Here is a 25947-nt window from a genome sequence, read left to right on the forward strand (position 1 = left end):
TTGTAGGCAAAAATCAATATATAAGTAAAATACATGTGCATATACCCACATAATGTTTTAATATACAAAGGAGTTATAAACTCAGTGGAAGAAAAGATCCTATTTACAACAGCACAAAAAGATAAAATAAGTAGGAATAAATTTAAAGGAAAATGTGAAATATCTGTATCAAAAAACAGGATACAGGCTCAGCACCTATAATTCAGTGGTTAGGGCACCAGCCACATATACAAGGGCTGGCAGGTTTGAACCCAGCCTGAGTCTACTAAACAACAATGACAACTACAACAAAAAAATAGCCGGGCGTTATGGCAGGCGCCTGTAGTACCAGCTACTTGGGAGGCTGAGGCAAGAGAAACACTTAAGCCCAAGAGTTTGAGGTTGCTGTGAGCTATGACACCACAGCACTCTACCGAGGGTGACATAGAGAGACTCTGTCTCAAAAACAAATCAACAAACAAATAACAACAAAAACAAAAAACAGGATACAGTGATGTGACTAAACCCTATTCTTGGTTTGAAGGAATAAATATTATAAAATTCTATCTAAATTAACATATACATGTAACTCGATTTCACTAAACAAAGCATCAATAATTTTGGAGGGGTTACTAAATAATTTAGAGAGTAAAGTCATGGAGACCTAAAAGAATAGATTGAAAAATTCTGATAATAATAATAATGACAGCTAGGTGCGGTGGCTCACACCTGTAATCCCAGCACTTTGGGAGGCCTAAGTAGGTGGATCAACTGAGCTCACTAGTTTGAGACCAACCTGAGCTAGAGTGAGACCCCAACTCTAAAAATAGCTGGGCATTGTGGCAGGCACTTGTAGTCCCAGCTACTTGGGAGGCTGAGGTAAGAGAATCGCTTGAGCCCAAGAGTTTGAGGTTGCTGTGAGCTATGATGCCAGGGTACTATACAGGGGACAACAAAGTGAGACTTATAAAAAGAAAAAAAGAATAATAACAGTAGGCAGCTCCACAATAATGAAAACTAGTACTGATACTTGAATATATAGACCAATTAAAAGAAAAGAACAAAGAGGACAGAAATTGACTAAAATGTTTATGTAAGGATATTATGTATAATAACAAAGGTGTCATTTGAATTTAATGAGAAAAATTAGATTGTCCAATAAAAAGTATTACAGCAACTGGCTAACCAACTGAAAAAATATCAAACTGGAGCTCTACTATTGTAGGATGAAAAATGGTCCCACCAAAGAAACCCACCTTAAATCCCTGGAACCTGTGAATGTCACCTTATTTGGAAAAAAGATCAGTATCTTGAGATTAGGAGATAATTCTGGATTTCCTAAATGCCATGTAAGTATCCTTATAAGACAGAAAAGGAGAAGACCAGTACAAAGAAGAAGGCAATGTGAGGACTGGGTGAAGACTGGGAATGACGCTCCCACGGGCCAAGGAATGAGGTAGCCTCTAGGAGCCAGAACAGGCATGGAATATATTTTCCCCTAGAGCCTCTACAGAATTTACAGTCCTGCCAACATCTTGATTTCAAACTTCTGGCTTCCAAAACTATGAGAAAATCAATTTCTGATTTTTAAGACACTTAAGGTTTTGGGGTAATTAATATACCAACCTCATTCCTGTCACTAAAATAATGCCAGGCAAACCAAAGATTTAACTGTAGAAAATGAAACCATACAATTATTAAATAGAAATATGGGAGAGTTTAAAGAATAATCTTGGATGATAGATGACTTCCTAACTAAAACCCCAACAGACCCTAACAAAAAACAACTTCTATATTTGGCCACCTTGGCTCGATGTGTGTAGCTCAGCAGCTAGGGCGCCAGCCATATACACCAGAGCTGGTAGGTTGGAATCCAGGCCAGGCCTGCCGAACAACAATGACAACTACAACCAAAAGAAAAAAAATAGCTAGACATTGTGGTGGGCTTCTTATAGTCCCAGCTACTTGGGAGGCTAAGGCAAGAGAATCGAGTGAGTTCAGGAGTTTGAGGTTGCTGTGAGCTATGACACCATAGGACTCTACTGAGGGTGACAAAATAAAACTCTATCTAAATAAATAAATAAAGAAAGAAATTTGGCCATCTTAAAATAAAACTTTTTGCATAGAAAAAAACAGCCATAAACAAAGTAAAACAAAAAATGACAGAAATATCTGCAATACATGACAAAGGGTTAATTCTTATTACTCCTGTAAATCAGCAAGAAAAAGATGAATCAACCAATAGACAAATGGGCAAAAGATGTAAATAGAAAGTTCACGGGAAAAAGGACTTTTAACATGAAAATATGCTTTAAAATTATAAAAAATATAGGTGAAAACTACAAATTACAAATTTTCAGCTATCAGATTGGTAAATTAATACACTCTCTAAGTATAGATGAGGAAAAGGAAGAGGCGCTGATACATCAGTCAAGTTGTTTAAAACTTTGGAGAAAAATTTGGCACTACCTAAATAAATTAAAAATGCAAATACCCTTTGATTTAGCAATTCTATTTCTGTAAGTTCTGTATATATGGAGAAAATGTATTTCCAAAGATCAATTTTAGTATTGCTTATGAAAGCAAAAGACTGTTTTAGAAAAGTATAATATGTCTATACAATTGAATATATAAATAAAGTATAAAGGAAAACTACAAAACAATGATGAAAGAAGTTACAGATGACATAAACAAATGGAAAAATATCCCATGCTCATGGATTGGAGGAATCAATATTACTAAAATGACTACATTGCCCAAAGCAATCTTACTGATTCAATGCAATCATTTCTAAAATTCCTATAGAACCAAAAAGGACCCAAATAACCAAGCAATCCTATGCAAAAATAAAGCTGGAAGTATATGACCTGGTTCCAAATTATACCACAAGGTGACAGTAACTAGAACAGCATGGTACTGGTACAGAAGTAGACACACAGATCAATGGAACAGAATAGAGAACCCAGAAATAAGCCAAATACCTATAGCTAACTGATCTTGGACAAAGTCGGAAAAAACATACACTGGGATAAGGACCCTCTTCAATAAATAATGATGAGAAAACTGGATTGCAAAGTGCAGAAGAATAAAAACTAGACCATATTTCTCATCATATACAAATATTAACTCAAGATAGGATTAAAAACTTAAATGTAAGACCTGAAACTATAAAAATGCTAAAAGAAAATCTAGGAAAATTTCTTCTGGACATTGATCTAGTCAAATAATTCATAATGAAGACCTCAAAAGCAAATATGTATACACCAAAGACAAAAACAGACAAATGGGACTTCAACTAAAAAGCTTCTGCACAGAAGCATATTAATGTTTTAAAAAATAGAGTCCAGTTTCCTCATAATTAAAGAGAAAACCTTTAGTAACACATAAAGACAGCAAGGAAAAATACATACATCTAAAAATATAAAAATCTATGTCCATAAGTTTATTAGCTATAGAACCGTTAGTAATTACAAACTACTGAAAATAATCTAAATACATGTACGTATACATAGGAGAATGGATGAATAAACTACCATACATTCATACAATGGAGTACTACTCTATAACTGTCAAAAAGAGTGAGAATGAGCGTATGAAATGATGTAGGGAGATTCCTAGGGCATATTATTATGTGAAAAAAAAAAAAAGCCCCAAAGACTATTCATATCAAATCTTACAACTAAATAGATCTTTTTTATTAGTCATACCTCAACAAAGATGGGGGATAAAACAAACTGAGAGGCCCAAACTAATAAATTCAAATTTAAAAAATAGAATAATAAAGAAAGTAGTTGATATGATGTATTTATAAATAGTATTCTCATTGAATCTGTAGATTGCTTTGGGTAGAACAGACATTTTCACAATGTTGATTCTTCCCAGCCAAGAACATGGGATGTTCTTCCATTTGTTAGTGTCTTCTGCAATTTTTTTTCCTTAGGGTTTCATTATTCTCTTTGAAAAGACCTTTCACCTCTTTTGTTAGGTACATTGCTAAATATTTCATTTTCTTTGAAGCTTCTGTGAACGGAACTGTGTCCTTGATTTGCTTCTCAATTTGGCTGTTATTGGCATATACAAAGGCTACTGATTTGTGGACATTGATGCAATCCCCATTAAAATACCAACATCATATTTTGAAGAACTGGAAAAAAAAGTACTTTGTTTTGTATGGAACCAGAAAAAACCCTATATAGCTAAAGCTACTCTTAGTAATAAAAACAAAATCAGAGGCATCACCCTACCAGACTTCACGCTATATTACAAGTCCATAGTAATCAAAACAGCATGGTATTGGCACAAAAATAAAGACCTAGACCTATGGAATAGAATAGAAAACCAAGAGATGAAACAAGTTTCTACTTGCCATCTGATCTTTAATAATCCAAACAAAAGCATAGTATGGGGAAAAGAACCCCTTTTCAACAAATGGTGCTGGGAGAACTGGATAATCTCATGTGAAAGACTGAAACTCAACCTACATTTTTCACCACTTATAAAAATTGACTCAAGATGGATAAGAGACTTAAATCTAAGACATGAAATGATAAAAACCTTAGAAGAAAGTGTGGGGAAAACGCTTGATCATGTTGAACTGGGGAAAGATTTTATGACAAAGTTTTCAGTGGCCATTGTAACAACAACAAAAATTAACAAATAGGATTTAATTAAGCTGAAAAGCTCCTGCACAGCTAAGGGCACAATAAGTAAAGCAAAAAAGACAACCTTCAGAATGGGAAAAGATATTTGCAGGGTATGAATCTGACAAAGGGTTGATAACTAGAATCTACAGAGAACTCACATTAATCCAAAAAGAATAAACAATCCCATCTTCCTTTGAGTAAGAGATATGAGTAGAACATTCTCTGACGAAGACAGACGAATGGCTAACAAACATTTGAAAAAATGCTCATTGTCCCTGATCATCAGAGACATGCAAATCAAAACCACCCTGAGATATCACCTAACCCCAGTGAGAATAGCCCACATCACAAAGTCTCAAAGCTACAGATGCTGGCATGAATGTGGAGAAAAGGGAACACTTTTACACTGTGGTGGGACTACAAACTAATACAACCTTTTTGGAACAAATATAGAGAATCCTTCAAGAACTCAAATTAGAACTCCCATTTGATTCTGCAATCCCATTACTAGGCATCTACCCAGAAGAAAAAAAAATGCTTTTATCATAAGGACATTTGCACTAGACTGTTTACTGAAGCTCAATTTACAATCACCAAAACTTGGAAACAACCTAAATGTCCACCAACCCAGGAATGGATTAACAAGCTGTGGTATATGTATACCATGGAATACCATTCAGTCATTAAAAAAGATGGACACTTTACATTTTTTGTATTAACCTGGATGGAGGTGGAACACATTCTTCTTAGTAAAGCATCACAAGAATGGAGAAGAATCCAATGTACTCAATTCTAATATGAAGGCACTAGATGATCTAATACAAGGGGGGGATAGGGGAATGAGGAATCAGGGAGAGGGGAGGAGGGAGGAAGATGGGGGGGTCACAGTATATGTACACCTCTTGAAGGAAGGACACAATTACAAGAGGGACTTAACCTAACAACCACAATCAGTGTAACCTAATTCTTTGTACCCTCCATGAATCCTAAACAGTAAATAAATAAATAAATAAATAGTATTCTCAAAGTTACATTTCTCACTGAAATATTAATGAAGACGTTTTTAGATAACGAACTATTTTGTGAATAATCACAGATTAGCAAGCTATTTGGTGATAAAAGTTGGATTTGAGTAATACTATTATATTAAAAAATAATGTTTTACTTTCTATGTGTTCATATGCTATATTTATACTTCACTATAGATTTTCAAACAGAAAAAGAAGAAAAAGGAGTATTTATACTATGTTATACTTAATGTAAGAACCACAGGGATATAAGAAAATACTCACATGCATATTTATGCAAAAGAAATACAGGAAAGATAAACTAGAACTAAATAAAATAGGGTGTAATGGGCAAGGGGGACTAGGAAGGGGAACAGGAACAAAAAGAGGATGAAACACTTCTCTGGTGTACCTCTTCTAAATCTCTGACAACAGTAGTATTCACACACACAACCCCCCCAAAACATAAACAGAATGTAGGGGAAACTTAAAAAGGGAATATAAACACTAACATATAAATTTAATTGCATTTCAAATGAATAACACAGCCATACAGACTGGGGTGGTGAGGAAAAGTTTAAGTAATTCTGGAAAAGTTACATTTACAGTACCTTGACTCAATACTGTAAGGCTAAAGACAAAAAGGACTGTACATAAATGCTGTAATCCAGATAGGAAAAGTATACTCATGGTATGAGTTAGTAATTCTGAAACTACTCTACATATATACTAGAACTAAACAAATAAGAGCTGGGTTTCTCAGTGATAGAGAAAGAAGTTACAAATATTGAAAGGGAAAAAAAGCCAAATGAACCCTGTGGACTAAAGTCAGAAACATCAATTTAAAACTGATAGTTGTTAAAATATAAAAACTGTACCCAGAAGAAAAAAAATCTGTTTATCCTAAGGACATTTGCACTAGATTATTAATCTCAGCTCAATTTACAATCGCCAAAATGTGGAAATAGCCTAATGCCCACCAACCCAGGAATGGATTAACAAGCTGTGGTATATGTATACCATGGAATACTATTTAGCCAGTAAAAAGATGGAGACTTTACATCTTTTGTATTAAACTTGATGGAAGTAGAACACATTATTCTTAGTGCAGCATCACAAGAATGGAGAAGCAAGAATCCAAACGGTCTGTGAAGCTAGTGAATGATGCCCCATGATCATATCAATGTACACAGCTATGATTTAATAAAAAAAAAAAATCTTCCAAAAATAAAAAAATAAAGTTACTAAATGCAGAATAAAAAAAAAAAAAGAATCCTATGTATTCAATTCTGATATAAGGACAATTGATGACTTAGTACACAGTCAGGGGTGGGGGAAGAGGGGTGCAGGGAGAGGGAAAGAGGGAGAGGAGTGGGGCATCATAGGATGTGACAAAGGTCTCGGGGACAGGATACAAGTATAAGAGGGACTTTACCTAACAAATGCAGTGTAACTTGGTTCTTTGTATCCTCAATGAATCCCCAACGATAAAAAAAAAAGAAAGAAATTGTAAAAAAAAAACCAAAAAACCAAAAAACCATATATTGGGCGGTGCGTGTAACTCAAAGGAGTAGGGCACCAGCCCCATATACGGGAGGTGGCGGGTTCAAAACCAAACCCCGGCCAAAAAAAAAAACAACAAACCATATATGTATGTAAAAATACTGGCTGATATATTCAGAACAAAGATGTGTGTACATGAACAGGTAAATGTGCTCAGATATTCCTCCTGATTTTATCAGCAAAGAGGCCCTAGAAGCAACAGCACACTGGTAGCAATGAGCGCATCTAGCCAGCCCTTGGTATCTAAATAGGATCCTCCAACAAAAGGAGTCAGGGCTCTTTGGAGAAGTGATGGATTCTGGGGTGGGGAAAAAGAAAACAAAGATGAGCCTGGAAAATCTCATAGTATCAAAAAGAAAAATGTGCTCAAAAAATATATAGGGCTTACTGAAAGATGACAGGAACCATTCTGAAGGAACAGCTATTCACCAAAGCTGGACATAGTATTAGATTTTAATTCATAGAATAAAGTAAATATTTTAGATCATACCAATGTGAAAAAATAAGAAATAAATAAATGTGGGAGAAAAGATAAGTCTTCCTTTAGTTATAATTTCAATTAATAAATATAGAAGAAAAGAGCAAAAAAGAAATAGGATTTGCATTGTCTTAAAATATCATCCTCAAGAAATTTATCAACTCAAAGAGTGATAGTAGCTTTATAGTGGAGAAACTTGGCAGACATTACTTTAACCAAATAGCCAAAGTTAGCATCACCAGTAATAAGACATATTAACATTGTTAAGACCTTAATATCATGTACAAAGAAGGACACAATACTCCTATGCTTTTTTTGCAAAACATGTATGGTTTCATTCCAGATATGAGAAAATATCAAGCAAACCCAAACTGAGAGATAGTCTACAAAATAACTGACCAGTATGCATTAAAAGCATCAAGGTCATGAAAGATAAGAAAGACTGTTATGATTGAGAGACTAAGGTAAAATAACAACTACAGGTAATTAAGATCCTAGGACACAGAAAGGACGTGAGTGGAAAAATTGGTGAACACCAGGTAGGTTTGTAGCTTAGTTAATAGTATTGTACAATGTTAGCTTCATGGTTATGTAAGGTGCTAACGTTAGGCGGAAATCAAGTGAAGAGTATATTTACACTCTCTTACTATTTTTTACAACTTTTCTGTAAGTCTAAAATTAATTCAAATAAAAAGTTTAAAAATTAAAAACTAAAAATTCTATGCTAGTCCTTTCTTTAATGTAAATATAGCTGATTTAGTGGCTTTGAGAACCACTACATGTTCACGCATGTTAAGCTATCTTAGGGAATCTGAGCAGGCAGGATCATTCTGCAGTGTTACTTCCATATACAGTTCTATAAATACCAGATCTACAAACTATTCCCCTTCATTTGATTTAGCCCTCCTCAGCTAAGATCATGCACATAAAGAGTGATTATTTTGTTTTAATCATAGGCAGGATGGATTCACATAATGGATTATACTAGGCTATAACTGATGGAAACTGGATTAGTTTTTAAATTCACTATTTTAGAGTCTTACAATATAAACACATGCCTAGGCTTTAAGACTCTGAGTAGCCAGCCCATTTTTAAAGAAAAAATGTAAATTAAGAAAAATAGGCTGGCTACTCAGCCATTATTAAGAAATGGAAAAGTTAGAACCCCCAAATACCATTACTGTGTTCTTCCTAATTCATTAAACATAGTAATTGCTCTATTTTAAAAAGCAATATTCTTACTTGGAATATGCTGGAGAAACCCAATATGGATTGTCTTCTGCTGCTTTGGCATGACGCAAAATGGCTTCCCGGGGGTTACTGTCATCGGTTTTGTCTAAAGCAATGTTCTTTACAATGTAGGATGACAGAGTGCCCCCATGGGTTCCAACTCGGCCACCACGACCTATTTCAAAAAGAATCAAAGTAGAAACTAAATACACATCAGAAACTGAATATAATATATACCTTGTATACACTGTATTTGAGCACAAACCACAGGGGTTTTGAGTACCATCTTTTCAGCTTTCTGATAATTAGAACCAAAAGTAAGAGATAACCAAACTTCAACTTCCCCATAACATTTTTAAATAGGAAGAGGTATTTTATTGTTATGTCTCATGTAACTTATAGAATATTATCAATATTAAAAAAGACAAAAATTTGCCATGTATATGCCTTAAAACAATTCCTCTGGCATGATCATGTGAAATTCAATTAATAAAAATAACTAATACCCTTAGATGCTACTTTAGTTTTAAAAAAACATATCTTACAGCTTGCCATCTTCCAAATACCTTCTACTTTGCTGGATACCATAAGAGAAAACAAATAAGTTGAAGACACTGGTTCATGTTTTAGTATACTGAGATTGCCTTGCTAGACATGAAATGCCTCAAGGCAGGAATTTGTTCTCTGTTGGATCTCCAGCAGCTAGAAAGCTAGAATGGTGACTGGTACTCAAAAAAAGTATGACTTTTCAGGATGATAAAATAAACACATGAAAAGCCAAATAATACTAAATATTCATTTCATAAATCAATGTAAGAAAAAATTAAATAAGGCAAGAAATAACTAACTGGCAGAGAATGTGTGTAGTCAGTAACTGTGTGAGGAAGAACCCAGCACTTCCATCTGAGGTGGCTGAGAAGGTCTTTATGGAAGGTGATGGATACAATTTAGGAAAGCTCAAAAGGTAGAGAAGGTTATGTCCAATGAGCAGACTAACTACAAAAATACAGACAGAGGAAAGTCCAATGGGTTTCTGGGGATAGGAGTAAATCAGCAGTCATATCAGAAGATCAGAGTAGGAGAGAAGTGAGGTATAAATCTACAAAGGTAGGTCAGAGTCAGATTGTAAAGAACCTTGAATCTCTAAAAATACAACTGGACAGAGGGAAGCTTATGAAGGTTTTGGGCAGTAGCAACATGAAAGCTAGAGGAGTTAGAGGTAAAAGTTAACATGTAAGAGGAATGGAGGTGGGATGGCGGAGAGGGAGTGACTTGAGATAAAGTGCCTAGTAAGAAGGGCTCAGAATAATTCAAACCAGAACATTATTTGGTAACTTTGATTAGGATAGTAGCAGAGAAAGTAAAAAAAAAAATAATAATTATTGAGATTGATATGCAAAATGTTGTCAGTGCTGAAAAGGTGAGCCAAATGGATACAGATCCCAAACTCAGGCTCAGATGAATGAATGAGTCCAAAACTGTAGGCTTGGGAGCCTGGAATGAATGGAGATCACAGAGGTGAAAACAGAAACAGGCATGTGCTGTACTATAACCAGTGCTGCCTTGTTTTCTTCTGGCATCTACTTCTTAAAAACTTTAAGGATTTTTGTTCATTTTATTATAGTAATGTGGGCACCATCATTTTATTAACACAAAATTTAATGGATGGCCACTTTCTGCCTTGTGTGAAACCTAATCGAATGGCCCAGTGTTATATATTAAGCCAATATTGAGAGCAGTGGTTTTAACATTGGGTTCCAAGGAGCCCTGAGTGCCACTGAGGTCACCTATAATGGCTCAAGTTGGAGATTCAGCAAAGAGAGCTCCAGGCTTCCTTCCTACTTCAGCACTGCAGCTACATTTTTATGTTTTATACACTGAGATTCTGCATCAGATGTTTAAAATTCTGTTGCTTTTTAAAAAGAAATTTTAAAAACAACTGTCTGGTAAAATCTCTCTGGAGACAAAGAAGCATCCAGGCCCAGATGATCCTCCCAATTTGCTATCAATTAGTCCATCCTGCCCCTCAAACCCCACAGTTAAACCATAGTCACCTGGGCCTGCTACAGGAGGTTCGGGTTTGTGTGACTTCAGGGGATCCAGCCTGTCCTTCTCCAGCTGTTTCCTCGTACTCCGTTGGCGGGGCTCACGGAACATAGGCAAGGCATGAGCTGCAAGAAGTCACATTTGAAGATTTTATTATAATAATAACCCTTTCATCCAAAAACATAGCTAAGGCATGACTGAGAGATTAAATAGAAGTCATAATGACAGCCTTCATCTAATAATAAAAGACAGTCTTACTGTAACCAATTAGCCAATTTTTTTTGAGACCAGATTTATTATTCACCTCTCCTGGTAGCTAATGGCACTCAAGAAATATTGTCAAATACTGTCATGGAAACATTGGTAAGGATCCCCATCTCCCAAATCATGAGTAGCAGTTAAAACTTAATTGTCGTGGTTTTGAAAAGAAACACCTATTAGGCCTGCCTCTTATTTTCTTACAGGACCCAAGTGTAAACAATGCCAGCAGCTTGCTGTCAGCCCAGAAGTTTCCTCAGATGCCTCATAAACACTGGAATCACTTCACACGTTTCTGAAATGTGACCACCTCTCAGGAGGAGGTGACAGCACTGAGTAACCGGAAGGGAAGAGTGCTTATCCCACTGAAACTGGGATAAAGGTTGCCTTGAATACAAGGGGTACCTAAATCTCCTGGCATGGAGACCTTACCCTTCCTTCTGTAAGGTGGACAAAACGAGAGAATAAAAAAGAGTGACATTTGTTTAACCGAGGTTGTCTGTTTACTCAGTGTCTAAAATCAAATTTTAGTATATAAAAGAGTATACAAATTTAGAAGGGCAATAATACAAAATTCTGAGGGCAAAGGAAAAGGAGGACATGTTTAATAACTATCTTTTTCATGCCCCTCAAAAGTACCAGCACAATTTCTTTCAACCCTTCCATATAGAGTAAAATCTCTTTTAAAAGAGAAACTTTTTCTAGGGGACCAGGAGAAAGAAGGTAAAGGGTTAAAGGGAATTTATAATATGAATGAAATATCTATAACCCCTCAAATCTTCTTTCAGTATCCCCTCCTACCCTCTCCTCCTACTGCCAACGGGGGCCAGGCCATATCACTCACCTGTAAAACATGCCTGCCTGAGACTGAGAAGCTCAGAAACACAGCCACCAGTCACTCTATAGGCAACTCAACACAACAGTATTTTTAGGAGGGGGAAAAATAGCTTTTCACTTCAAACGACTAGGGGAATTTAAGTAGGCCGCATGTAATTACATGAGCTAGACTGGTTATAACACTGACTTTGACACTTCCACTCTTGGAAAAAGTATCCTGGGATCTCTTTACTGATTATAAGCTCCAAGGGAGCCCCACCACTGGGGAGAAAACGCAGGAGTACAGCGCCCCCTGGTCTGTAGACTGATTCACTGAAAAGTCCACAAGGCCATCTGCTAAGGACAACTGCTGTTGCATCCAAGATTTTCTTCCTAGCTGTCACCTGCTGCAGGTTTGAGACAGTGGCTCTGGGAACACAAATCTGTCAAATTAATGAGGTTGTGTGACAAATGTTGAGAGAATCCATTCTGCCCTAGGAAGCTTTCTGTTTATACCCCAGGTAGTAAATCTGATATACTATTAATGCCTCCGGAGCAGTCTACCACATGGTCATAGAATTTCAGAGGGGACTAGAGCAGACCCTTCAGCTAGTCTCCTCACTCTCCTGATGAAGTTCAGTTGTTCAACATTATACTACCAGTCAGAGGTGGAACTGGACAAACCCAGGCCTCCTGATTCCAAGACCAGTTCTTTTCGTTTATTCTTAGAACAGACTGTTATTCTTTAAAAGGCTGCTGTAGTGTATGTAATGCATTAAGCTCAAATAGGCTTTTCTCTTTTGAGTTGAAAGTTACATGAAATAACCCTGTCCCTGTGATGAGGCACAGAAGCTAACAGGGTTAGCTGCTACATGACTTGTAACCTACCCACAGGAACGAAGATTTTGTAATATATGCCTGAGCTCTGAGGGCATTTTCTGTTTCTGAAACCATGCAACCAACACCACATGAGAGTAGAAGGGAGACGCATGCTAGACTTACGGGTGATGATGTAGTCCTGGGTTAGAGTCTCAGCTTGTTTCGCCTTCCGCTGGGTTTTAACCACACATAATTTTGCTCCCCTACAGGGGGAAAAGCAAATCATTTTCTTTATAGTCTTACAAACATAAGATATATGTTGAAAGCATTAGAAACTTTCAAGAACATACTCTGCACATACTCTATCTAGAGAAGTCCTTGACTTTCTGAGGGATGGCAACAGATGGACCCTTAGTGACAAGGGATTAAACTTACAGAAAGCAAGTCTGTCAGTCAGTAGTTATTACCAAGCAAAAGGGTTGGAGGAGTAATAGGCCACTAGGACACAAGCTAAAAAAAATCCCACAGAAATAACTTAAAAATTTAAGATCTTAAATAAATATTAATTAACTGGCCATTTCACCATAAAGGTCACAGGGTTCAAGTTTTAATTTATATCCCAGATGAAAGCAATCTGGGTGGTCTATACTCCAAGTGGCATATGTCCACATCCCAAATACAAGACTGTAAGTGTCTGGAACTGAGTTAGCTGACAGTGTCGCCAAGGGGCTACCACCTAAGAATGTGTGGAGCTAACCAAAAGTGTGCTTACAACATTTTACCTCTCTTTAGCAATACTGAGCGATTACTTTCAAGAGAAGCAAATACAAACATGCAAATTTCTTAAAGATTCTAAATAAAGTGCCTTCTGAAGGGGTGTTAAGAAATCAGGCTCATCGTTTTCTAAAGTGAAAAAGACTCCTTCTCATTTTAGTTACTATAGCATTTTCAGTTTCTTTATTGAAAAACAAATAAAATCCTATTTATTTTTAAATACCATAATATATACTTTGTTTTATAGGGTAAGGATTCCAACCCTAGTCCAGAAAGCTCTAAAAGAAGACAGGGCTGACTGCTTTTATTCAAGCAAAATTATGGTCACCAAATATTCATTAATAGGGAATGGCTTTCCTTCCCTCAGAAAGGACATAGAACCTCAAAACAGGTTTATATGGGAGCCAGTGAATTTAACACATAAATTTTAATACTTGCTAGCAACTGATGCTTACTCCAAAGAAAGAGTAAATTAACGGCTGTACTTTAAGAGCAAAACCAAACCATCCTTTTTGGGGAAGCAAAACATGTCCACCTTTGTGCCCAAGAAAATGGAAATGACTGAGGGACTGACAGAGCTTAAGGTGAAATACATTGGTATAAATAAGTTTGACATTTGGGGTGGGCGTAGGGGTTGGGGAGAATTATCTGTGCTGTCCCCTTCTGCTGGCAGAGGATAACCTTGCCAAAGACCCAAATCAGTAACTGCTAAAAGACAAAAAAGAAAGGGAACGAAAAGGACAAGCTGTTTCCATTTCCTCTAAGTGGTGAGTTCCCTGCTTTGTTAATCCCTTACATGCATCACTGCTAATGCCACTGTCCAGAGTGGTATGCAAAGTGGACAAAACGTTTTCCCCCCTTGCATTCAACATTTCAGCTAAAGAACTGCAAATCCCCAGGAAACTTTCACTTTGAATTCACTATGGATCAAGGGCAATATCCAAATCCTCTTTAAAGTACAATCCTAGGAGTCTGAAGCTTTACTCCGTGCCAGCTGCATTTTCTAAAAGGGTGATCCCTATCAAAGGGAGAACTACATAAAAGCAGGGGTGAAAGAAAGCCCCTCCCCATTTGTTGTTATCCATCTAAAACAGAAAATACTTAGGAAATACCTCTGACTTTTGTTGGGGTCGTAATAGACTTTAGCCAAACCGTTTCCAGTTCCAACCATGATCTGGTTCAGTTTTGGATGCCACAGGCATCGGACAACACTCTGAAGAGGAAAGACATGCTGTCACAAGAGGCCAAACAAAGCTGGAAAATATCTGCTGCTACTTTGATGGCTAATTTAGTAAATCAAATATCATCCTGAGGTTACCTGTAACTTTAAGGACATTTTCTGCTAAGCCATGAAGTTGTATTCCTGAGGTTAAGTTCCATTCCATCCCTTGTTACCTGTGCAATAGGCTACCAAAGTAAAAAAGATGTTCCCTTCCGAACATTACTCCCCTCTCCAGACAGCCTTGGAACCACAACATTAGGCCTCCTAACTCCACTGTCATGAGGCTGAATGGAAGGCTGAATCCACTTCACTTAGTTAAGCTTACCACCAAAGCAGAGTTAGATCCAAGCATTTCATGCTTGTACACATACAGAATACACCCCTCTGGACAGCAGATTGAGGCCAGGTGGTTATTGCTTTTAGTTTCACAAAGATCCAAATCCCATAAAACTTTTTCAGAAACAACACATATCTGTAGGCATTTAATAATCTCTCCCTACCTATGAGATAAGACAGCAGGACAACAGCAGAAGGAAAACAGAGATACAGAATAGAAAGACTTAACATCAATCCAAATGAAAAGCTTTAAGAGATGGTTAAGTTAGGATCCTTTGAATTCATTATTGGTGAGGAAAATAAGTGGTGCTTTGGGGGAGAAAAGAGCCATGAGTTCTCAGAACTATAACCTGTTTTAAATTTTTACCTGTGGTAAAAGGGCAAGGGTAGAAGGGATAGCATGGCAGAACTAAAGGGAAAAAAGATGAACTAATGTTGGTATGTGGAAACACCACGTACTCATTCTGATACAGAAAGGAATGACAGAAAGTAATCCATTATATCAAGGTTTATTAATAACTTATCACTTGCCAAGTTATATACAGGGACTAAGGGGAAAACAGGTACAATTAGATATTACCATTATACAGTTGTAATGCTAAAATGAAAACCATGGAACTTCTATCTCTTAAATCTACATTGGGTTCCTTGTTTCAAATCATCCCACTCTTTTTGTTAAGATAGAATATCTGGGAATCTCTGAGATCCCTTTTGATAGAAAATTCTTTTATCCGAGTTGTAAAAAATATTCATATTTAAATGGCTACAGATTCTTCTCTGAGATTCCAGAGGAACTAAGGAGAAAGCTTAAAAGTATTTGGAGGATTTCTAATCCACATCTGACAATACTCCAGAAGAGGAGTTCTGAAGCTATATACCACTGAAGAGGACTGAGATGCGCTACGGAGAAAATCAAATTAGAGTGGCTGTGTTTTCCCTCTTGGTAGGGAGAAAATTAAGTTAAAAGGGCATATTTTTACAATTTTAGGTTTTATTTCCACAATTTTCCTCAAATCTATGGTGTCTGCTACCCATTATCTGCTAGCAAATACTAAAAGATGATAAAAGAGATTCAACAGTGAGTGAAGAGCAACAGAAAGATGTGAAAATAGTAAACTGTATTTAATTTGATAGTTTGGGAGTTTTGGTTGCTGCTTTGTACATATGCTTATAAAATCTACCTTATACTGCCTGCATATAAAATTCATATTTTCTCCTAATAAAACTGCTCCTGGTTGGTAAGACAGAATGAAGTATGTCAATAGCTCACAGTCTGGAAAGCACAGCCTGACTTCCAGGTGCTCCACCACTGAGACTAATTTGAGAACCACGCCTAGACCACTGGAAATTCCCAGATGGTCACAGCCAGGTATATGGAAACATGAGGAGAGTCACAACAACATCATAAAGTCATGTTTATGTAACCCTAGAATAGGTTCATCTGAGCCAAGACTCATCTCTTGAAGTCTTTGCTTAAATGTCAAGGCTACTCAGACCATCCAATTTAAAATTGTGCCCCAGACCTCCCCTTATTATTTTTCTTTTTCTATAGTATGTATCACCATTTAACAAAATACATCATTTGTTTATTAATGATACTAATTGTCTGCCTCCCAACTACAACAGATGTGCCATGAGCAGAGATCTTAAGTTAGTTTTATTTGGCAATGCAACTTAACCACCTAGATTAGTGTCTGATGTACGTTTCCTGAAGGAATGAATTAACAGCTATGGTTCACCCATACCCAAATCAATTGCTTTGCTAGGTAGAAACGGAGATAATTTTCGAATTAAGATTATCCCTCTTCTATGAGAAATAAAACTAGTTTCTTCGTATTATTATACTCAGATATCCTACAAATGCATCAGGGTTAGTTCTCTCCCAATATGGTCCTAGAGCGAGAATCTACATGAACCAGAGAGCATAAGATGACCACGAGAGGGGTTTTAAGGGCTTTCCAAAATCTCAGTCACCCGCAAATGGCCCCAGGACAATCTTAAGGACATAGGATTAAAGTTATTTCTCTTTCTTGGTTCTCCAGAGGTCTGGCTAAGCAGTCTAAGATTACTGGTTCTCAAATATGTTTTCAAGTGAGCAGGGTGCAGAATTGGAAAAGATCCACAAGGTCGGCCTGATAAATTCCAAGACACCCAGCCAAACAGGCAGTTTCCAGGGGCAGCAGGTTACTGTTACTCTCTCTCTCTCTCTATGCTGAGGGTGTAAATGTTAGAGAGGCAAGTGCCCAGGCCTATAAACCCAGGTCCAATTGCTTTCCAGGGAGCCCAAGGGCACTATGCCTCTATTCCTGTACACATCCTTTGCCCTCCAGAGCTCTTAGACACACACATGGCCAGTCAGTATAAGCTCTTATGGAGAAACACATTCACCCTCCTCTCATATTGAAGCAGAGAGACAAATAAGATCTCTTGAACTAAACAGTCATTCCAAAGCTCTATCCACTGTGGTGATGAGTCATCAAAGCAGCCAATGACTGGCCTGTGAGCAGTCTGATTTAGGCAAAAGATACTTAAGGCTCAATTACCCTTAGACTGGTTATTAATCAAACACTACAGGGATTCTAAAACACAGAATGAAGAAACAGAATTCAAAGTCAAAGGTGGGTGGGCCTTTTTTGTTTATTAATATTTACTGTGTGTGTTTAGCTAACCTTCGTAAACTTTGCAGCTAATGCAGCTCCACACTTTGCCCTGTCAAGGAAATGCATCATATAGCAGAGTGCTGGCCACCTGCCAAACCAAACAATCCCTGAGACTGCACAGGGCTGGGGAGCAAGCTGAGCTGCCACACTGCTAACTTGTCAAACACACATACCAAACTCTGCTTAACAACAATGGGACACGTGCCTGCTAGAAGCCCAAGGAACCATCAAGAGACAGACAAGCTATAAATACTTAGAAACAGTGCAATCACTCAAATCAGCCAACTACCCCAAATATCCCTCATCCTGTTCTTGAGGAAGCAAGCTTCTTTGGCTGGGGGAATGACACCTTCAGACCTACAGTTTTACTGAGGAACACAGCAAATAAAGGGCTGGGAACACATTTGAATCAAAGAACCAGAAAAGAACATCAAGATATGTACTTTACTAGGATCAAAGAGAAAGCCCTCACATATCATGAGATTCAATTGGCAGAAGTCCAGTATAGTGCAAAGAACTAGATTCTAAAATTAGTCTGAATATTTTTTTTTTTGAGACAGAGTCTCATCATGTTGCCCTCGGTAGAGTGCCGTGGAATCACAGCTCCCAGCAACCTCAACTTTTGGGCTTAAGTGATTCTCTTGCCTCAGCCTTCCAAGTAGCTGGGACCATAGGTGCCCCCTACAATGCCTGGCTATTTTTTGTTGCAGTTGTCATTGTTGGTTAGCTGGCCCAGGCTGGGTTTGAACCCACCAACTTTGGTGTATGTGGCTGGCGTGGTAACCACTGTGCTATAAGCGCCGAGTCAAGTCTGAATATTTTCATATACTGATTTGCTTAATTAAATTAATAAAGTGCTTTATTCTTACTCTAATGTACTTCATCTTACCAAAATATGTGGGTCCACTAATGGCTTCCCTTAGATGTTGATGTTAAACCCCAGTTTAGCACCAAATTGATTTATTCTTTTAAACCAAAGTCCGCTTTCAGTTTAGCCTTATAATTTGGTACAGAGTAATCACAAAATGTCCAAAAAGTACTTTGTTTTAACAGTGGCTACTAAGAGATGATAACCAGGATAGGAGATTACAAGCAAGATGACTAGGAGTTACAAGACCTTCATGTGCTCAACACAGAGCTCTTTCTTCCCTGTCAAGACCAAGGAGAAAAGAGTGGGCAGGTTGAGGAAGAAGAGAGCACAATGTACAACTAGCAGGGTCAAGATTCCAATACAGGAATTTTGGAATTATCCCTTAACAAAAGTGAAAAGGCCACAAAAAATTCCAAAGAACTTATTTTTGTGGTTTTGGGTTTACTTAAAGTGAAATCATGTAAGCAAAGAGGAGGAGGAGGAAAAAGAGTAGGGAGAAAGAAAAAGGGAGAAGGGGAGGGAAGGAGAGGGAGGAGAAAACTAAAGAGAAAAATGGCTCCGCCTAACCAAGCTCAGTGGTTAGGGCACCAGCCACCACCAGGGCTGGCAGGTTCAAACTTGGCCTGGGCCTGCTAAACAACAACAATGATAACTACAACAAAAAATAGGTGGGTGTTGTGGCGGGTGCCTGTAGTCCCAGCTACTTGGGAGGCTGAGGCAAAAGAATCACTTGAACCCAAGAGTTTGAGGTTGCTGTGAGCTAAGATGCCATGGTACTCTATCAAGGGCAACAAAGTGAGAGACTTTCAAAAAAACAAAAAACAAAATAAAAATAAAGAGGAAAATGGATTTATATTTTAGGACATGGTGGGAAGGGAACAATTAAGCACCTGGAATTTAAAATTATTTAGTGAAAGGTGTGGGGTCCAGTTTCAGTCTTTTGCAGGTTGCCAGCCAGCGCAGGCTGGGCAAGGGATTTGAAGAGAAACTTCTCTGAAGAAGACAGGCGCGTGGCCTACAGACATATGAAAAAAATGCTCATCATCATTAATTATCAGAGAAATGCAAATCAAAACTACTTTGAGATATCATCTAACTCCAGTAAGACTAGCCTATATCACAAAATCCCAAGACCAGAGATGTTGGCGTGGATGTGGAGAAAAGAGAACACTTCTACACTGCTGGTGGGAATGCAAATTAATACATTCCTTCTGGAAAGAGATATGGAGAACACTTAGAGATCTAAAAATAGATCTACTATTCAATCCTATAATCCCTCTACTAGGCATATACCCAGAAGATCAAAAATCACATCACAACAAAGACATTTGTACCAGAATGTTTATTGCAGCCTAATTCATAATTGCTAAGTCATGGAAAAAGCCCAAGTGCCCATCGATCCACGAATGGATTAATAAATTGTGGTATATGTACACCATGGAATATTATGCAGCCTTAAAGAAAGATGGAGACTTTACCTCTTTCATGTTTATATGGATGGAGCTGGAACATATTCTTCTTAGTAAAGTATCTCAAGAATGGAAGAAAAAGTACCCAATGTACTCAGCCCTACTATGAAACTAATTTATGGCTTTCACATGAAAGCTATAACCCAGTTACAACCTAAGAACAGGGGGAAGGGGGAAAGGGAGGGGCGGGAGGGGGGAGGTGAGCAGAAGTAGGGGGATTGGTGGGATTATACCTGCGGTGCATCTTACAAGGGTATATGTGAAACTTAGTAAATGTGGAATGTAAATGTCTTAGCACAATAACTAAGAAAATGCCAGGAAGGCTATGTTAACCAGTGTGATGAAAATGTGTCAAACAGTCTATGAAACTAATGTATGGTGCCCTGTGATCATATTAATGTACACAGCTATGATTTAATAAATAAATAAATAAATAAAATAAAAAAATAAAATTATTTAGTATAATTGAGTCCTCACAACAATATTACAAAGTTAGTAATCTCATCCCATCTCACAGATGAAGAAACTGATAACTGATAATTAAGGATAATGGATAACTTCCCTAAAGTCACTTGCTCATATAGGTGTGGGTTTGGTGGCAAGTTTCTTGAATTCCATTGTTCATTCCTTTATACTATCTAACCATGCAAAGCCCTATTTTGAAAGACAGGGGGTTGTGAGGAGGAGAGGAGATTTGTAATCATTTCTAACCCTACCTAACCCAGAAGTAGAAATCTACTTATATTAAAAAGCAGGTAATACTGCTAAAACCATAAAAGGAAAAGTCCACTACTTCTCAGTACACAAATGTTATTATGAAAGAAATCAATGCCTGCATAACATGTTAGGTGACTGTACAGCACATATCTAAACACCACCCTTATTCTACTTTACATGCTAAAAGTAACCAAATGGTCTTCATAATTTTACCTTAAGCACAATTATGTTGAAACACCATTTCCTCCCCAGCTGCTGACCCAGACTGTAAATCAAACTCCATCTGTTTTTTTCAGATTTGGTTTTTGTCACACAGTATAAGAATGGATAAGCTAAATCCACAATTCCTTGGGAGAACAAACATTTTTCAGAATTTTTCAAATAAAGAGCCTGACACCTATCCGTGAAGGAGACTGTCACACACATTTGCAGGCTTATATCCAGGCAGCCTTTGAGTCACAGACATCTTCAGGACTCTCCCGCACACTGTAATGACACTGTGTGTGCTGATCTCTGACAGTAGGAACACAGAATCAAGATGTGAGTGAGCCCAAAACAAATAAAAAGAAGGCAGATAAAAACAGATTATTTTCCTTTCTAAGATCCTGGACCAGAAAAGTAGAAAGAAGATAGGGACTGTTTTCTAGACCATTTATCCTGTCTTTACCCCTCCATTCTCTCCCAAGGCTCTTCCCAACTTGGGATGGCTGTGCATCAAGCATGGGCCATGGGACTTGGCCTCTTACCTCTAAATTCAGGAAGCAAACCTGGTGAGGAAGCCTCAGTCTCCAATAAATAAGACTCCTCAATACCCACCTAATCTCCATGGAGACATACTTAGAATGGGAAAGATTAGAGGCATTTTCTCTCACTTCTAAATGAGCCCATGCCTACCTTCCATTTTCTCCACCACATTCCTCCAACTCCAAGGAAATTCTACCTGGGCCAGACTTATACCTATTGTCTTTTTTTGCTGGAAATTTTCTCAATCTTCTTCCTTCTCTGTCCTAAAAAATTATCTCTCTGATAAGCCAAACAGTAGTCCAATAGTGAAGAGAAAAAATTCTATAGCACCTCCATAAATGTAGGGATTGCTGCAGAAAAACCAAGCAAGGAAAAATGTTGCTTTGTACTTGCCATAAGCATTTGGTGCAGATGCATGGATTATACTTTTAAAAAACATAACATCTAATTATCAAATTAATTCCCATTTAGTAAATTGAAAACCCATTTACTAAAGGCAATTCATATACAGTTTGTGCTCTCAAACTAAGGTGATCATTAAAGCAGCAAAATCTGGAACCCGGTAGTTGTCCTTGGCACTAAATTAATCACATCTGAATTTGATAATAAACTTGCCTAAAGAATTTCATCACAAGAAAAAGTTCTCAGAGAAAATGGAAGGTCTCTTGGGTAAGAAAATTAGATACAATTTTCCTCATCTAATTCAAAACATTAAGTATTAGTTTCCTCCAATCCTGTTACTTGAGAAGAATTTACAAAGGCAAAGAAAGCACAAATAATGACTGTAGAAAGTCTGGTAATTCTTCTTATTAGTAATAGTCTGGAAGCAGGAAGTAACCAGGAGGTTGGAAGCTGGAGTCCACAGGGTGAGTGGCACAAGTGTGTGGTCATCCTAGAAGGCCAGTATCCCAGAGGCCCCATGCAGGGTTGAGGGAGGATCCACTTAGTGCAGCAGAGCTTCCCACCCACTGGTGTGCAAAGAATGGGTTATATGTGCACCAAGATATGGTGCACCTGGCACTTGAGAACGGTCTGGGGTGCTGAAGCCTCAGGCCTGTCATTTCTAGCAAAGAGTAGCCTAATCCATTTATATCACATATTATCATTTATTACAAGAACCAGGTTGTGAAAAAGCTTCAGAAGCACTACTCATGACTATCTTTCTCACTCTAACCTACACAGACCCAGGTCCCTTACTTTTCTTTATCAACAATTGGAGATGGACATAAAGATAATAATCTCCTATATTGTGCTTATATGAACAAAGCACAAATGTATGAAACTTAATAAATCCCTAACTGCCAGATAAGAAATATGTTGGAAATTACCAGTATGTAAAACTGATAAAATAAAAGCTAAATCTTCCAGTACAAATGAATTACACAGAATATATAAAATATTATTATTATTATTATTATTATTATTTTTTTATTGTTGGGGATTCATTGAGGGTACAATAAGCCAGTTACACTGATTGCAATTGTTAGGTAAAGTCCCTCTTGCAATCATGTCTTGCCCCCATAAAGTGTGACACACACTAAGGCCCCACCCTCCTCCCTCCATCCCTCTTTCTGCTCCCCCCCCATAAACTTAATTGTCATTAATTGTCCTCATATCAAGATTGAGTACATAGGATTCATGCTTCTCCATTCTTGTGATGCTTTACTAAGAATAATGTCTTCCAGTTCCATCCAGGTTAATACGAAGGATGTAAAGTCTCCATTTTTTTTTAATAGCTGAATAGTATTCCATGGTATACATATACCACAGCTTGTTAATCCATTCCTGGGTTGGTGGGCATTTAGGCTGTTTCCACATTTTGGCAATGGTAAATTGAGCTGCAATAAACAGTCTAGTACAAGTGTCCTTATGATAAAAGGACTTTTTTCCTTCTGGGTAGATGCCCAGTAATGGGATTGCAGGATCGAATGGGAGGTCTAGGTTGAGTGCTTTGAGGTTTCTCCATACTTCCTTCCAGAAAGGTTGTACTAGTTTCCAGTCCCACCAGCAGTGTAAAAGTGTTCCCTTCTCTCCACATCCACGCCAGCATCTGCAGTTTTGAGATTTTGTGATGTGGGCCATTCTCACTGGGGTTAGATGATATCTCAGGGTTGTTTTGATTTGCATTTCTCTAATATATAGAGATGATGAACATTTTGTCATGTGTTTGTTAGCCATTCGTCTGTCATCTTTAGAGAAAGTTCTATTCATGTCTCTTGCCCATTGATATAAGGGATTGTTGGCTTTTTTCATGTGGATTAATTTGAGTTCTCTATAGATCCTGGTTATCAAGCTTTTGTCTGATTGAAAATATGCAAATATCCTTTCCCATTGTGTAGGTTGTCTCTTTGCTTTGGTTATTGTCTCCTTAGCTGTACAGAAGCTTTTCAGTTTAATGAAGTCCCATTTGTTTATTTTTGTTGTTGTTGCAATTGCCATGGCAGTCTTCTTCATGAAGTCTTCCCCCAGGCCAATATCTTCCAGTGTTTTTCCTATGCTTTCTTTGAGGATTTTTATTGTTTCATGCCTTAAATTTAAGTCCTTTATCCATCTTGAATCAATTTTTGTGAGTGGGGAAAGGTGTGGGTCCAGTTTCAGTCTTTTACATGTAGACATCCAGTTCTCCCAACACCATTTATTGAATAGGGGGTCTTTCCCCCAAGGTAAGTTCTTGTTTGGTTTATCAAAGATTAGGTGGTTGTAAGATGTTAGTTTCCTTTCTTGGTGTTCAATTCGATTCCAAGTGTCTATGTCTCTGTTTTTGTGCCAGTACCATGCTGTCTTGACCACTATGGCTTTGTAGTACAGACTAAAATCTGGTATGCTGATGCCCCCAGCTTTATTTTTGTTACAAAGAACTGCCTTAGCTATACGGGGTTTTTTCCGGTTCCATACAAAACGCAGAATCATTTTTTCCAAATCTTGAAAGTACGATGTTGGTATTTTGATAGGAATGGCATTGAATAGGTAGATTGCTTTGGGAAGTATAGACATTTTAACAATGTTGATTCTTCCCATCCATGAGCATGGTATGTTCTTCCATTTGTTAATATCCTCTGCTATTTCCTTTCTGAGGAGTTCATAGTTTTCTTTATAGAGGTCCTTCACCTCCTTCGTTAGGTATATTCCTAGGTATTTCATTTTCTTTGAGACTATGGTGAAGGGAGTTGTGTCCTTAATTAGCTTCTCATCTTGACTGTTATTGGTGTATACAAAGGCTACTGACTTGTGGACATTGATTTTATATCCTGAAACATTACTGTATTTTTTGATGACTTCTAGGAGTCTTGTGGTTGAGTCTTTGGGGTTCTCTAAGTATAAGATCATGTCATCAGCAAAGAGGGAGAGTTTGACCTCCTCTGCTCCCATTTGGATTCCCTTTATTTCCTTGTCTTGCCTAATTGTATTGGCTAGAACTTCCAGCACTATGTTGAATAGTAAAGGTGACAGAGGACAACCTTGTCTGGTTCCAGCTCTAAGAGGAAAAGCTTTCAGTTTTACTCCATTCAGTAAAATATTGGCTGTGGGTTTGTCATAGATAGCTTCAATCAGTTTTAGAAATGTGCCACCTATGCCTATACTCTTCAGTGTTCTAATTAGAAAAGGATGCTGGATTTTATCAAATGCTTTTTCTGCATCTATTGAGAGGATCATGTGATCTTTATTTTTGCCTCTGTTAATATGGTGGATAACGTTTATGGACTTGCGTATGTTAAACCAGCCTTGCATCCCTGGGATGAAGCCTACTTGATCATGATGAATGACTTTTTTGATGATAAGCTGTAATCTATTGGCTAGGATTTTGTTGAGAATTTTTCCATCTATATTCATGAGTGAGATTGGTCTGAAATTTTCCTTTTTGTTTGGGTCTTTTCCTGGTTTTGGTATCAGGGTGATGTTTGCTTCATAGAATGTGTTGGGGAAGATGCCTTCTTCCTCAGTTTTTTGGAATAATTTCTGCAGTACAGGAATAAGCTCTTCCTTGAAGGATTGATAGAATTCTGGAGTGAAGCCATCTGGACCAGGGCATTTTTTAGTTGGAAGCTTTTTTATTGTTTCTTTGATCTCAGTGCTTGAAATTGGTCTGTTCAGGAGGTCTATTTCATCCTGGCTAAGTCTAGGGAGAGGGTGTGATTCCAAATATTGATCCATTTCCTTCACATTGTCAAATTTCTGGGCATAGAGTTTCTGGTAGTATTCAGAGATGATCTCTTGTATCTCTGTGGGATCAGTTGTTATTTCCCCTTTATCGTTTCTGATTGAGGTTATTAGAGATTTTACTTTTCTATTTCTAGTTAGTCTGGCCAATGGTTTA

The 25947-nt window shown here is 37.6% G+C and overlaps 1 protein-coding gene across 2 annotated transcripts in view; it reads right to left on the bottom strand.

Moving 5' to 3' along the window:
* WDR70 (WD repeat domain 70) overlaps positions 1-25947 on the bottom strand; it is a 345496-nt gene that overhangs the window by 11736 nt on the left and 307813 nt on the right. For both annotated transcript variants that reach the window (XM_053592015.1, XM_053592008.1), the window contains exons 15-18: positions 14726-14826; positions 13023-13102; positions 10955-11071; positions 8913-9075 (exon numbers count right to left, since the gene is read on the bottom strand). In XM_053592015.1, coding sequence (XP_053447990.1) covers positions 8913-9075; positions 10955-11071; positions 13023-13102; positions 14726-14826 — 461 coding nt within the window. The remainder of the gene's footprint in view (positions 1-8912; positions 9076-10954; positions 11072-13022; positions 13103-14725; positions 14827-25947) is intronic.

This window comes from Nycticebus coucang, chromosome 1 (genome assembly GCF_027406575.1).
Source record: "Nycticebus coucang isolate mNycCou1 chromosome 1, mNycCou1.pri, whole genome shotgun sequence".
Classification (NCBI taxonomy): domain Eukaryota; kingdom Metazoa; phylum Chordata; class Mammalia; order Primates; family Lorisidae; genus Nycticebus; species Nycticebus coucang.